This window comes from Crinia signifera, chromosome 5 (assembly GCF_055691185.1).
Source record: "Crinia signifera chromosome 5, ASM5569118v1, whole genome shotgun sequence".
In the NCBI taxonomy this organism is placed as follows: domain Eukaryota; kingdom Metazoa; phylum Chordata; class Amphibia; order Anura; family Myobatrachidae; genus Crinia; species Crinia signifera.
Genome location: NC_139221.1, coordinates 91,348,102 through 91,362,700, shown reverse-complemented (window position 1 = coordinate 91,362,700; position 14,599 = coordinate 91,348,102). Strand labels below are relative to the sequence as shown.

Here is a 14,599-nt window from a genome sequence, read left to right as displayed (position 1 = left end):
TCATGCTTTGGGGTTGTATTGCAGCCAGTGGCACAGGGAACATTTCACGAGTAGAAGGAAAAATGGATTCAATAAGATTCCAGCAAATTTTGGACGCTAACTTGATGCCATCTGTGAAAAAGCTGAAGTTAAGAGAGGCTGGCTTCTACAAATGGATAATGATCCTAAACACCTCAAAATCCATGGTGGATTACATCAAAAGGCGTTAACTGAAGGTTTTGCTATGGCCTTCACAATCTCCTAACCTCCACATAATTGAAAATCTATGGATAGACCTTATATGAGCAGTGCGTCACAAACAGCCCAGGAATCTCAAAGAACTGGAAGACTTTTGTAAGGAAGAATGGGTGAAGATACCTCAAACAAGAATTGAAAGACTCTTGGTTGGCTACAAAAAGTGTTTACAAGCTGTGATACTTGCCAAAGGGGGCAGTACAAGGTATTAACTATGCAGGGTGCCCACATTTTTGCAGATGCCATTTTTTTCTGGTATTTTGAAAGTATGAATGATGGAAATAAAATCAAACTTTTTTTTGACATGTTATAAGAATGTCTAATCTGTAATTTGATGCCTTTAGGAGGTTTTTTTTCCATCTTTCCTTGGCAAATGCCGCCGGGGAGCTGGGGGACAGCTGCAGGCAGGGAGATGGAAGCCTCCCTGCATGCGCCGGACACTGTGGGGGTGAAGGAGGGCTGTCGGACACAGGGAGAGCCCCCAGAGCTGGCAGGGGGCTGTGTTAGGGAGCCGCTACACTCACTGGTCCCGATCGTGCATATGCAATGATCGGGACCAGTGTGCAGTAAATAAATGAATATTAATGAGCGGCTCCCGCCTCCTGCTGGCGAATGTATAAAAAAAAATAATAATAATAGTAAATGTTTAAAAAAATAATACAATAATAATTAAATATATTCATGTGCTGCAAGCACATGAATAAAAATAGCATGCCCCTTCACCAAAAAAAAAAAAACACTTTATTTTAAAAGATCACATTCCAGTTCACATAAAAAAGATGACAAATGTAAAATGGAGAATCATGGGGAAAATCAATGGAGAAAGCAGTTCTCCATTTGAGCATTGAATACACTCTCGGCGAATCCCAGTGAAAACCCCATTGAAATACACCAGCGAATTGCAGCGAGCATGAAACGGAGAACTGGCCGGCATTCACTGTTCGCTTTCGGCGACGAGTGAACATTGACTAGGGTGAATCATATTATCAGTGAGAAAAATTCACCGCAAGGAGTGAAAACAGCCTGATTCGCCGAAAAAAAGGTGAATCGGGAGCATTGAATACTGACCACAATGTTTTTTATGTTCTAGCAATTTTATGAAATTGGTTGGTTTCGATATATTGTCAGTTTGTTTCTCAAACACTGATATCTATTGGCAGCGAGTGAAACTACATCTTTCTCACACATGCACAAGATCGGTTTTTCATATCTGTATATATTCAATTGATGCCAGATCCATTCCGAAATTCTTTTGCCGGAATGGATCTGGCATCCATTATTCCATGCAGCAGCCAAATCCAATGTCTGATTTGGCTGCTGATTGATACTCACTTGGGGCCGAGTGAGTGGTTCTTACCTGGGCCGGCGCTGATGGGTACGGGAGTTGGTGTGGGCAGCGGTGCACAGGAGGACGCCGCCATGTAAGCTGCTGCTCACACGGTGCCGTCCTCCCTGCCTCAATCCGGCATCTTTTTATGTCTGATTGAGATTGATGGAAACGCAGCCAAAACCTTTCAGTTTTTTGGCTGTGTTTCCGTCAATAGCAGGTGGGTTAGCAGCTATTCCGTCAAACCCCCTGCTTTTCGACATGCCAAAAAAAAAAAAAAAAAAAATGATGGCATTGAGTAGATCGGAACCCCTTTCCGATCTATTCATGTCAAACTGCTGTCTTTTAGGCAAGACGGCTGTTTCGACACTAATTGAATATACCCCATAATCTGCTATGAGAAGTAAATGAAGTAGATTTTAATCAATTTTCCACCATAAGTTTTGACCCTTTTTTGAGTGTGAAGTGAATTTGTCAAAATTGGTTAAAAAATTGCCAAGCAAACCTTTTTATTCAGCATCTATCAAAACTGCCCATGCAGTGATGAGCATACTAGCCAGGAGATTAAACAGTCTGAGCCCCCTGAACGCCATCACCCCACCTGCCACAGTCAAAATGAGCATCACCTCCACAGTTGTTGTGTGTTTTTTTTTTTTTTCATATACTTTTTCAGTAGCATTGCTCCACATACCATGTCAGAGGCTAGAGATCTCTGATAAGGGTAAGTTGAGTTTGAGTGCAGTCTTGAACTAACACAGAGGAGGTAGGCGACATGGACTGCCCTTTGGGCAGAGGGATGAGGAGCAGATGTGTAATGCTGGGTACACACCAGGACGACAAGGGTCCGATCCCATCGATCTAGATCCAATTCCGACCGATTGGATGTAGATTGTGTGGTGATTAAGCCCTTTTCTGCCCTGGTGTGGACCATTACCGATCCGATGCGCGGTCCCGCGGGTCGGTTGTTAGTCAGATCCTACCTGCAGCAGGTAGGATCTGGAAACGACCATACTCCCGGGTGCGGGTCGCCATCGGATCGGACCCGCTCACGGTGCACATCGTGAGCGGGTCGTCCTGGTGTGTACCCCGCATAAGCCAGTCTGCATGGCACTCTGAAAAGGGACAAAATGGGCAGGGGGTGGTATCCTGCTGAAACGGCATAGTGGAAAACATTATATACAGAACCTAAAAATAGTCTGGGCTCCATATTCTCCTTTTTCAATTGCTTGCCAAAATAAACCTCCATTTTTTTAAGTGTTTTTATTTTATATTTTTTTTAAATCGTTTAATTAGAAACTTATTCTTTACATTTCTTGAATTGAAAAAGCAAAACCCAAAATGTTACATTTACAAATCGATGTCAAATAACTTGTTTAATCAACATTGACGTGATAGCAGTGTGTTCCTGGTCATGAATGGAATTTTTAATTTGACCTTTTTGGTGTAATTTTTAAGGTTTGCAGTGGAGACCGAACAGCTGAATTCCTGTTTTATAGATTGTATTTTGCACTATAGTGTTTGCGTGCAGTATAACTGGAGTAAAAAAAAAATTGTTGTATCCAGATTATTATTATTATTGTTGTTGTTGTTGTTGTTGTTTTTTATTTTTTCCTCGTTAAATTCAATTTTGATTTTATTATTGCAGATGACCATAGTCGTGTCAAGCTTCAAAATGTGGAAAATGATTACATCAATGCCAGTCTTGTTGTTGTCGAAGAAGCCCAAAGAAATTACATTCTAACACAAGTAGGTGTAGAACTAATAACTATTTCTGTTTTAACATGTTCGATGTTGACATAATGACTAACTACATTACTTTAGTACATTACCTGCCCTAAGTGAATGTTAACAAAAGGTCCTGCCTTTTGTATAGATTCAATCAAAGTCCAGTGGTGCAGCTCATATTTGCTTCACTATCTAATATTTTCCATACTTTTATAGTATATTTGGCCAACAAACTCCTTAATGTTTAATCGGGAGGTCTAACTCCTTTGCATTCATATACAGACTATTAGGGTTAGTGCCAATAATTGTTTCAAGAAAAAAGGACTTATTTGAGATCTTCAGTAAGGATTGCCCAGTCCTCAAAACACAAAAAAGCATTTCTGGTTTTAAGGGGCCTCCATGTAAATGTCCAGGACCCGTGTGTGTGTGTGTGTGTGTGTGTGTGTGTGTGTGTGTGTTTTTTTTTTTTTTTTTTTTATATATATATAGAGAAGAGGTGGCCTATGTCCAGCCTCCTCGACCAGACCACCTCCTTTCACCCAGGAGCCGGAGACAGTATGGTCTGAGCACTTTTTTTATTTTTCTCTTTAATTTTCGGAAACAATCAGAATATCAGAAAATATGTGGATCCTCGAACCCATGGCTTTTTTTTTTTTTTTTTGGATACTGGCGCTAATTTGAAAATGGTATTTGCGGAAACTGCCGTTAACATTTGGCTTTTCAATGAGCCGTATCAAACTCAGAGCGTAGTAGCGAAATCCACTTTCCGAAAAACGTAAATAAGGGAAAACTTTAAATAACCCCCCAACTGTATTGCCAAGGTGAATAAGAAGTATAAGTAATGCTTTGCAGGGATTTTTAGTTAATAGCTTATTACTCTGTGGCTAGAGTTCTGTCCTTAATAGTGTAAATGAGGTCTTGTAAATTTTTAGCCTGGTCGTACTTAAGCATAAACTTTGGTATTCATGCATGACCCACATAAATGTATTCCTTGTTTTGGTTTATTTATTTTTTTCTCGGAAGACTTTCAATTTACAGAAAACTGCATTAGTTGTCTTATTTATCCTCTCACATAAAAATCCTCCTGAAGAAAAAAGGAAATGTTTAAAAAAAAAAAAATAATAATATTTTTTTTTAACCATCATTAACAAATACATTGTAGTTCTTTTCTTTCTTTCTTTTTTTTTGTAATAGTTTTTTTAAGATACATAGACCAAAATTATCATGGGAACAAAAATTTATTGGGGGTAAGGGGGAAGCCAGATATAACCTAGAAATGACATACAAACAATAAGTCGAAAGCATTCCAATTGAAAGTATATGATTGTAAACACTACATGTATCGAGCAAGGCCCTCCTACCTCTGTAGGTTTGTTATTACCCAGTTTGTTTTATCAAAGTTTCCAATTGTAAGCACAACAGAATATGCTGCACTATATAAGAAAATAAATCCTAGCTCCTAGCTCTCCTTTTATCTGGTGGTTAGTGGAATCCTGGCATAAAAATCTCCATTTAATTGTGGGTGTGTAAAGTTAAGTGCAGAGAAATCTCCTCTCAAAATAATGTTTGCAGAAATGAGAAGTGCACTTTTGGATGCACAATACAGTGTTTTTTAGGGGGAAAAAATATTATTTTGAGTTAGTGGTACCCAACCCTTTTTTTTTTTTTTGAACCATGGCGCCCAGGAAATCAAAACATTTTTTCATGGTACCCAGAGGCCAAATTTATAAAAAATGAATCTAAAATAAAGTAGATATTAGTATAGGTTTAGTTATGTGGTAACGACAGGATTCACTTCTGGTTCTCCACATTGTTTATTATTGGCAGCCAAAATCATTTGGTTTTGCTTAATACATTGACAATTTTAAATTGGTACTGTACCACCAATCCAAAGCACCCCAGGGCACCATGGTGCACAGTTTGGAAACCACTGAGTTACACAGTAGAAATGGTAACCTGTTCACTTTTTTTTTTTCCCCCTTCCCACCAGGGCCCACTTACCAATACCTGCTGTCATTTCTGGTTAATGGTTTGGCAGCAGAAAAGCAAAGCAATTGTCATGCTTAACCGAATCATAGAGAAGGATGCGGTGAGTTTGCAGCTGTGTGTCTTTCTCAGAAATGAAGTCATATGTTCTACCAGATGCATTCAGTTTCACATCCCTATCTGCTGTCTCTTTGTAGCAGTATTTTCTGGTCTTCGATTCTGTCTCGTGTCCTAATGCTCACCCTGTATCGCCTTGTAATGTACTAGATTTATTTTGAAAATATCTACTCTGTGTAGATCAGGTAACTTGCTTTACTGCTTGGCTTAGCATTGATTTTACATATCTGTAATACAACAATGATGTTAAAGCCATGCTTTAAAGGAAATTTCACCTATACAGGACATAACCTATGGTGGCTGTATTTCAGTAGGGTCTTCTGCGGCTGACTGGAGGAGATTTGTAGTTGCAGACTCATCCTGTAGTAGTCTTGGGGGGGTATTCAATGTCAGCCGTGCCCCTGTCCCGTTCTCGCTTTGCTCGACTTGAGCTCGGCGGTCGGGATTCAATGTCCCGAGCGTCGAGAAAGGGGCGTGGCCGCGAGCTGAGGCCGGAAATAGACGAGCTCCGGCCGGGAGCTCGCCTATTTCCGTTTTTTCTCGGCAGAACGAGCCCGACAGCTTGTGATGTCGGGCTCGTTCTGCCGAGAACCGCTTTTCAATGCTGTCGGGGAAGACCGCATTGAATAGGGCCCCGCAGCCATCTCCCCCGTCGGGAGATGGCTGCGGGAGCACGACAAACAATGAATACACCCCTTAAACTGGCCATACATCAGAACAATTTCAAGCCCGAACGCACTATTTCGACTGGTCATGCGATGAATTTTGTGGTTTTTTTTTTTTTTTTTTCACATCACAAGGTGTTTAGGAAAAATGTGCGGTCGTGCCTTCGATCCTGTGATCTTATGTGCTGCATGTAGGATCTTGTATGGCCAGCTGTAAGGGGGAATTCAACACACTTCTAAAGAGGTCAAATATCTATGTTCCTTTTTCTTCAGGAATGTTTTAACCTAAATCTTGATGCTGATGGGGTTTTTTTTCTTCTCCCTATGGTTACAGGTGAAGTGTGCACAGTACTGGCCTACGCCAGAGGAGGAAATACTTCTCTTTAAGGAAACGGGGCTGTGTGTGAAGCTTTTGTCTGAAGATATTAAATCTAACTACACAGTTCGTGTGTTGAAGTTACAGAATATCAATGTAAGTTATTGTGACCATGTGCTACTAACGTTTTCTATAATATTAAATCAGTGTTTACTATTTGGTGTTGTTTCTCCATAGGAGCACTAGTAAACTCATAACATTCCAGTATTCAGCATATTGTAATATGCTTTATGCTTCAGACCACAGAAACCAGAGAAATTTTCCATTTCCATTATACCACGTGGCCAGATTTTGGAGTGCCAGAATCCCCAGGCTCATTCCTAGACTTCTTATTTGAAGTACGCAATTCTGGTTCCCTTGATCCTGAATATGGACCCTCCGTTGTACATTGCAGTGCGGGAATTGGACGTTCTGGGACCTTTTCCTTGGTGGACTCCTGCCTTATCCTGGTATGTTGCAGTGCCTTTATTTATTTTTATTTTTTTATTTTTTGCTTATGTTATTATTTGATTTTTCCTTACTTTGTAGTGTGTTTTTCTCTTTGCTTTTTTTGTTAAATATTTATTGTTGTTAATACACTTGCTCCATTTCAGCATAGACCTAAACCGCTAAACAGTGCTTATAACATGGATATAATACTCTTTGTTTATATGGCGCTAAGAGTTCCACAGTGCCTTACAAAGTACATACACATATGAGCTGAACAAGAATGATGCTGGATAAGTTTATAAACCTTGCTGGATCAGTAATCAGAACTCTGAAATAAGGATCAAGCAGCCAGTGGTTAAGTGCCACTGGAGGGAATACAGAGTAGATGAGTGAGGGAAGGAGACGCATATGATGAGGGCCATGCAGGTAAGAGCTTACATTCTAAACAGGAGTGGAAAGATGGACAGTGGCGGGGGCAAGGAGGAAGGAGCATTGGTTTGTCAAGGGAAATGGGAAGCTTTTGCACTGGTTTGTTACTCACTGTCCCCAATTAATGTTATGTGTTGAGTTAATATTTTTGGCAGTGCTGCCAAAGACCGTGATAATACAACAGGAAAGAAAGAGACCTATTGTCTCTTTGTTGGTGTACTATCAAGGAAAAGAGAAGATATGAAAAAAAAAAAGTATTTTTCTCCTTTTTTTTTTTTTTTTTCGTGTGGTTTGTTTTTTCCTCCCGCTCAGGACACCAACAATAAAGCATAAGAAACCAAAAGAAGCAACATGCTAACAAACACCCACAGCTGTGAATACATAATTTTAATACTCCTTTATAATAAAAGTTTTCAATACTTCAGGTAATGCTTTTTTTAAATTGGGATAGGGTCGGTCGACTTAAAGATGGTAGACACTACTAGGTCGACATGGGACAAGGTCGGCAGGTCATTAGGTCAACCAATTCATACCCTTTTAATTTGCATAAATAATTAAAGATTATTTATTTTTATTTTTTTTTCACATATCTTCTCTTTGCCTTGATAGTGCGCCAACAAAGAGACAATCTTTTCTCCTTTCTTTGGGTTACAAAGAGAGCTGGATGATTGATGAAGCAGGGTGTTTTGGGAGCCTGTCTGAATTTAGAGAGCAATGGAGAGCATAACTGACCTAAGCAACACATGGACAAAATCTTATAGGTGGGAGGAAGTAAACAGTTGTCAGGAGAGGTGGCGTGCGTTAGTGAAGTGGGGGGCAGCAGGAGTGTGAACAGTTTTGAGAGCAGGTATTGTAATTGGGGGGGGGGGGGGAGGTGTATTAAGCAGTGATAAGGGAGGAGCTGTGGCCCATGGAAACCAATCAGCTGCTCTGTATAACTTTATATTATGCAAATTATAGATGTTACTTAAGTGCTGATTGGCTGCCACGGGCCACTTCTCCTCTGGCTCACTTATCCTCCCTTATCACTTCTTCATACATCTACCCCTCAGTGTAAAAATCTTGGATTGGGTTCTGAAGAAAAGTGGAGCAAGTGTAGGAGATACAACGGTTTTTCAGTACTTCACTGTGGAATATATCACCAACACGAATTTGAGGAAATACAACTTCATTCTACATACTTCAAGGTTATTTTAGCATATACACACACATTTAAGAATGTGATCTGTAGTATAGATATGGAAGGCTTATCGATTTATACTAACCAGTCATTTTTTTTTATATGGAGTAGTGTATGTAGGGCTGGCTTTAGAAGTGAGTATGATTTATTTATTTACAGTTTCTTATATAGTGCAGCAGATTCCGTTGCGCTTTACAGTAGTAGACCGTGATCAAACAAACTGGGTAACAGACAGACTTGGAGGTAAGAGGGCCCAGCTGCAAGCTTACAATCTATAGGGACATAGGAGAGCAACACAAGGACAGGTATCAGTAATGGCATAGCAGTCCCACCAAGTTGTAAGTCCAGAAGAAAAACTATATAATACATAAGTGCCTCAGAGGGTTATGCGTGTAGAACTTTTTTAATATCATAGGCTAGCCTAAAGAGTTGAGTTTTCAGGTAATGCTTGAAAGTTTGGAGGCTAGTGGAGAGTCTTATTGTGCGTGGAAGGGCATTCCATAGGATGGGAGCAGCCAGATGAAAGTCCTGCTAGGGATCCGTACAGAAAAGAGACCCAGACCTTGTGCAGAGTGGAGTGGTCGAGATGGGAGATATTTTGTGATAAGTAAAGAGATATATGCTGGAGCAGTATGGTTAATGGCTGAATACGGTAAGATACAGGTAACCAATGGAGGGACTGGCAGAGCGGATATAGATTGTAAGCTTGCAGCAGGGCCCTCTAACCTCCAAGTCTGTCTGTTGTTACCCAGTTTGTTTTATCACTGTTTACTATTGTAAAGCGCAACGGAATCTGCTGCGCTATATAAGAAACTGCAAATAAATAAATAAATGAGCGTCTTGCAATGAAGATCAGCCTAGCAGCAGCATTTAAAATGGATTGCAGTGGTGAGTCTGTTCTTGGGAAGACCAATTAGGAGGCTATTGCAATAATTAATGCGGGATATAATGAGTGCATGGATAAGAGATTTAGTAGTGTCTTGTGTGAGATACGGTCATATTTTGTATGTTTTTTTAGATGCATGTTACATGATTTGGAGACAGATTGAATGTGGGGAAGAAAGGACAGTTCAGAGTCGAGGATGACCCCTAAGCAACGAGCTTGTGGGGTAGGGTAGATTGAATTGTCAACAGCGATGGAGATATCAGGATGGTAACTGTTCTTAGTTGCCGGGAATATAAGTAATTTCGTTTTGAAAATTTTGAGTTGGTGAGAAGACCTCCAAGATGAGATGGCAGAGAGACATTCAGGGACTCTGCCCAAAATCACTGGTGACAACTCTGGGGTTGATGGATAGATTTTGGTATCATCCGCATATAAGTGATACTGAAATCCGAAAGAGCTGATTAGTTTGACAAGAGAGGAAGTATAGATTGAGAAAAGCAGAGGACCGAAGACTGAGCCTTGCGGAACTCTGACAGAGGTAGTGAAGAGGAAGTAGAGTCAGAGAAGCGAACACTGAAAGATCGATCAGATAGGTAAGATGTGAACCAGGAAAGGGCTGTATCATTAAGACCTAGGGAGTGTAGTGTTTGTAAGAGAAGAGAGTGATGCACAGTGTCAAAGGCAGCAGAAAGAACTAGAAGAATAAGTAGTGAGTAATGGCCTTTAGACTTAGCAGTTACCAGATCATTCACCATTTTAGTCAGTGGAGTGTTGAGAGCGAAATCCTGACTCAAGCAGGTCTAATAGGGTGTGAGAGTTAAGAAAGTTTGTGAGGCGAGAGTAGACCAGTCTCTCCAGTAGCTTGGAGAGGCATGGGAGCTGAGAGATAGGATGATGGGTGTAGAGAGAGTTAGGCTGTGTACACACGGGGGCGATTTTCTGTAATATAGCGGGCAATATGGGTGCTGAGTGATCATATTGCCTACCACACACCATGCGACAACATGGTGTGTGGTAGGAGGCATGTGATATTTATGAGGTTAGCTGAATTTCTAGGCTTAGAACAAATTAAATCTAAGTGGGACAGGTGGTTGGGGCCTGGGTTTGGTGATCTGTCACTTGCTAATAAGATTACAAAGAGATAGATATAGGTGGATGTGTTGTTTTTTTTTTTTTTTTGTATTGGTGGTGGGATGTGGATGTGACTACAAGTAGAGAAGTAAAGAGCTCATGAGTGTTTAGTAGAGGGGACTGAATAATGGAAGAGGCAATGTGCACTGAGTGATGAGTGTCAGGGAGATTATAGGATGGTTCAAGTTTGGTGAGTATTCCATGTAATGAAATGAGAAGTAGCAATTTGGTAAGCATGATATGTATGTTTGGGACAGGGTTATGTAGAGTGAATAAGTATAGTAATAATGTGTAATAAGTATTGTATTTACCTTACTTGATGTTGGTCACTGTTTTTCAACCATTTTTTTTTAACTGTTCTTTGAGTAATTCCTACTTTGTAATTTCTACTTAGTAGATTTTAAATGATAGAACTGCCCTCTATGTGAACAGATATACCAGGTCTAATTAGGAGAGCCTAAAGCAGAGGTCACATGACCAGCTAATCAAAGGACATAAATTAGCCTGTGTTAAATAAACACTAGTCAAAACATATACTCCAATAAATTATGCCTCAGTGAACACCGCTTCAAACAGGTATTCCAAAGACTAGAAACACATTAACAATACAACTCTGGTTATGCAATGGGCAAAATACAGATTGGCAGTTATAGTGATTCTAAGATACTAATTTAAATCGCATACATTGTATATTCCTGCAATGGGCTCATGGGAGTTTATGCAGAGCAGACAGCTTGGGACTTGTAGTAGAGCTGACCAATTTAAATCACATACCTGTGAGAAGAGAAACAAATGGATCAGTCCATATTCAGGGAAATTCATGCAGGATGCCTGTTTATTTAACTGTTCTTTATGAGTAATTCCTACTTTGTAATATCTACTTAGTAGATTTCTAAATTATAGAACTGCCCTCTATGGGATCTGATATGTAGTGTTTCCTCCAGGATCACACAAGGGCAGGGCGCTGGGGGGAAAGGGGGCACTTTGAATGTGGTGGTTGTGCCCGCCGATGTCACTAAAGCGGATGGCCCTGCCCCATGAGGTCTCTGTTGGGGGCGTGTCGGCACCTACATAGGTGCTGGGCTTCCCCCGAGCAGTGTGGGTAGCAGTGGTGAGGACAGATGGGCACGGCTTAACAGGCAGGGTGCGTTTTGCCCTACAGTGAACACTAATGTGATTACCCTAGGCCAGTGATGGCTACCTTGACACTCCAGCTGTTGTTGAACTACACATAGTAAAACTGTAGCGGGCATGCTGGTATGTGTAGTTCAACAACAGCTGAAGTGTCAGTTAACCATCACTGCCCTAGGCTGTAATATGTTCTGATGTCTAGTAATAGGTGGGACCAGTTGCAGAGCTTCATACTCTATGTATACTGTGTCTTATTGCTCATTCTCTGTTAAATTAGCCGGGAGGCGTTAACAGTAATTTTAAAATTAAACATTTTTTGTAGTTTTGTTTTAAAATGTGTGTTCAGTAATTGTATTAAAATATACATGTAAAGGGACAAGAATGAAAGGTATAGCAGATTTGAAATAAGTGGTAAAGTTGGGCACATTTTTAAGATGAAATTGATTTATATTTGCAGTGCTATATGAATGGTTATGAATAGGTTTCTGTCCTTTTCATCTTTCTTGTTAGATTGAAAAAAGAGAGGATCCCTCGTCTGTGGATATTAAACAAGTGTTGCTGGATATGAGACAATATCGAATGGGACTAATTCAAACACCAGGTCAACTGAGATTCTCCTACATGGCTGTGATTGAGGGGTCAAAGTCGATAATAAGAGACTCAGGTCTACAGGTTAGTATATTTTTGCACCAAGATGAAAGTGTTGGGGCAGGTAGAGAGTAGAGTGATGCCCTAAGACTTAATGAAGCAAGCCTTTATGGATCATGTGGGAAAGTAGGAAGTCTATGGTATGTCGCTTAGTTGTTCCTCAGCTTGGATTGTAGCGATCTATAATTTGAGGAAGTTAAATCCTTGCCTTGATCAGAAGTATTTTAGATCCAAAGCATTTAGTAGAACGTGAAAGTTTAACTTTTGTGGCTATAGCTAGTTTCTAGCATCTATATTGATGCATGTTTAGGCTGGATTGTACTCTATGTAATAACACCGAATAACTGCAAAATATCATTAGGTAATGGGACTCGGCGGACAAGGTTTAGAACTGATGAGTGGAGTCCGTTTGAGGCACGTTAATAGAAAGTGGTTGTTTAGAATTATTAGCAGCAGAGCAACATCACTACCAAAAAAACACGTGTAAAACTCACTCTCCAGCACAGAATTTATAGCAAAAGTTCACAATTGCCACATGAGCCATACAGCTACTCCTATTGTTTGAATGGGGTGTATATTAGGCATTTCTGGTGAAAAAGCAGTTTGCGGTAAGACTTGCAAGGGAAATGGTCCAATCGCTGAATTTTGGCCACAATACATGTGAGCTAGGAGTAAGGGGGTATCCAATCTGCGGGTCACGGCTGCCGAGAACAAGCAGACAGGATTCAATGTCAAGGGGGTGTGGCCGGCGGGAATAGTCGAGCTGCGGCCGTGAGCTTGGCAATTCCCGGCCGTTCTCAGCAGAACGAGCCCGACTGCTTGTGAAGTCAGGCTCGTTCTGTGAGATCCCCTGCTCAATGCTGTCGAGTAAGACAGCATTGAATAAGGCCCGACGGCCATCTCCCCCGACAGTAGATGTTAACCGGTGATTGAATATCCAATTCTATCTAAATTCATGGTTTGGTATGCTTGAAGGAGCGATTTTCATAGGAATGTCAGGGAAATCTCGCTGCCACTTAGGTATGTATTCAATGCTGTTTGCGAGTGGTGACAGCGAGCAGGTCTTCCTGCTCGCTGTCACGACTCAACCTGACAGCATTCAATACAGCCTCCGCATCCGCCAATTCCCCCTCGCTCCGTTTTTTGAGCGAGGGGGAATTGGCGGATGCGGCTCCAGAAGCAGCGAGACCAACGGCTAAAAACTGCGAGTTTTCTGCAGCAGCCGCGGGTCTCGCTGTTTTGGGGAATTCTCGCCGTCCTGTGACGGCGAGGATTTCCCCAGAACGTTGCATAGTGCGAGCGGCCGGTGCGGGGGTTAAACAGCGAGGATCACTGGTTTTCAGAAATCCTCGCTGTTTAACCTGCTCGCACCGGCATTGAATACATGCCTATGTCAGACCCTTTCTGTCTCCCGACAGATCGATTGGGCTGGTTGGAACAAAAACCTGGTAATGGACGAGTGACAGTTTTTAGCAGTTTTCCAGCATTTCAAAGCAAATGGTCAACTGTCCTTTACTCTCATCCATTAACAGGTTTTTATTTGAACCAGCCAGATCTGACCATCGATCTGCAGATGTATGGCCAGCTTAACAGAATAGCACATGCTGAGCTTTGAGTTCCATGTATTACGGAAATCTTATTTTTTTTTATTTAAACTGGCACTTTCTTGGAGATGTGACCACTGTGTTGCTTTATTTTAATTTTTTTCCTCATGTATCTGATCTTCCAGTACTTCTTTTAACTGAAAATTTTGCACTCCTTACAGCTATCACTATTTTGGCTCTTCATGTTGTACTCTTATTCACAGAAATAAGCATATTTTGTAAAATAGCATTTCTATTCAGGTCCTGCAGTTTTTTTTTACCAATGTATGTCTTTTTGGGTGGTGTTTTTTTAAAAAAAAAATTTATTTGCAGATCACTCTTGTACAAGGTTTCTTGAATTTTTTTTTTTTTTTTTTAGTTATGAAATGGTTAAGTAGAACCCTGGATATTTTTTTTATAACCTTTCTACCATTGGTTTAACTTACAGAATGAATGTAAGGGACTTTCCAAAGATGATCAGTCTCTCAAAATAGACCACAAACAGACTGGCGAAAGGTATAATGGCAATAGACTCTCTACAGAAGAGCAAAATGAGAAAAATTCAGAATTGAATAATAAACCACAAGCGGCAGATGGAGAAACGCAAAGGTAAATAAGATTTTTTGGTACTTCGCTCGCCCACGCTGCGGGCTCGGTGGCTCGCTACACTCGCCACGCTATTTAAAATCAACTCCATGCCAACATGGATAGTGGGGGTATGAACTATCCATGTTGGTATGGAGTTAAGTTAC

General features: G+C 40.7%; 1 protein-coding gene across 4 annotated transcripts in view; it reads left to right on the top strand.

Moving 5' to 3' along the window:
- The window catches only part of PTPN2 (protein tyrosine phosphatase non-receptor type 2), a 60,694-nt gene that overhangs the window by 33,247 nt on the left and 12,848 nt on the right, over positions 1-14,599 (top strand). For all 4 annotated transcript variants that reach the window (XR_014474872.1, XM_083187687.1, XM_083187685.1 and 1 more), the window contains exons 3-8: positions 3,207-3,307; positions 5,277-5,375; positions 6,389-6,526; positions 6,670-6,879; positions 12,127-12,288; positions 14,296-14,456. Coding sequence is in view for 3 of the 4 variants with exons in the window: in XM_083187687.1 (XP_083043813.1) it covers positions 3,207-3,307; positions 5,277-5,375; positions 6,389-6,526; positions 6,670-6,879; positions 12,127-12,288; positions 14,296-14,456 (871 nt within the window). In the remaining variant the exon portion in view is untranslated. The remainder of the gene's footprint in view (positions 1-3,206; positions 3,308-5,276; positions 5,376-6,388; positions 6,527-6,669; positions 6,880-12,126; positions 12,289-14,295; positions 14,457-14,599) is intronic.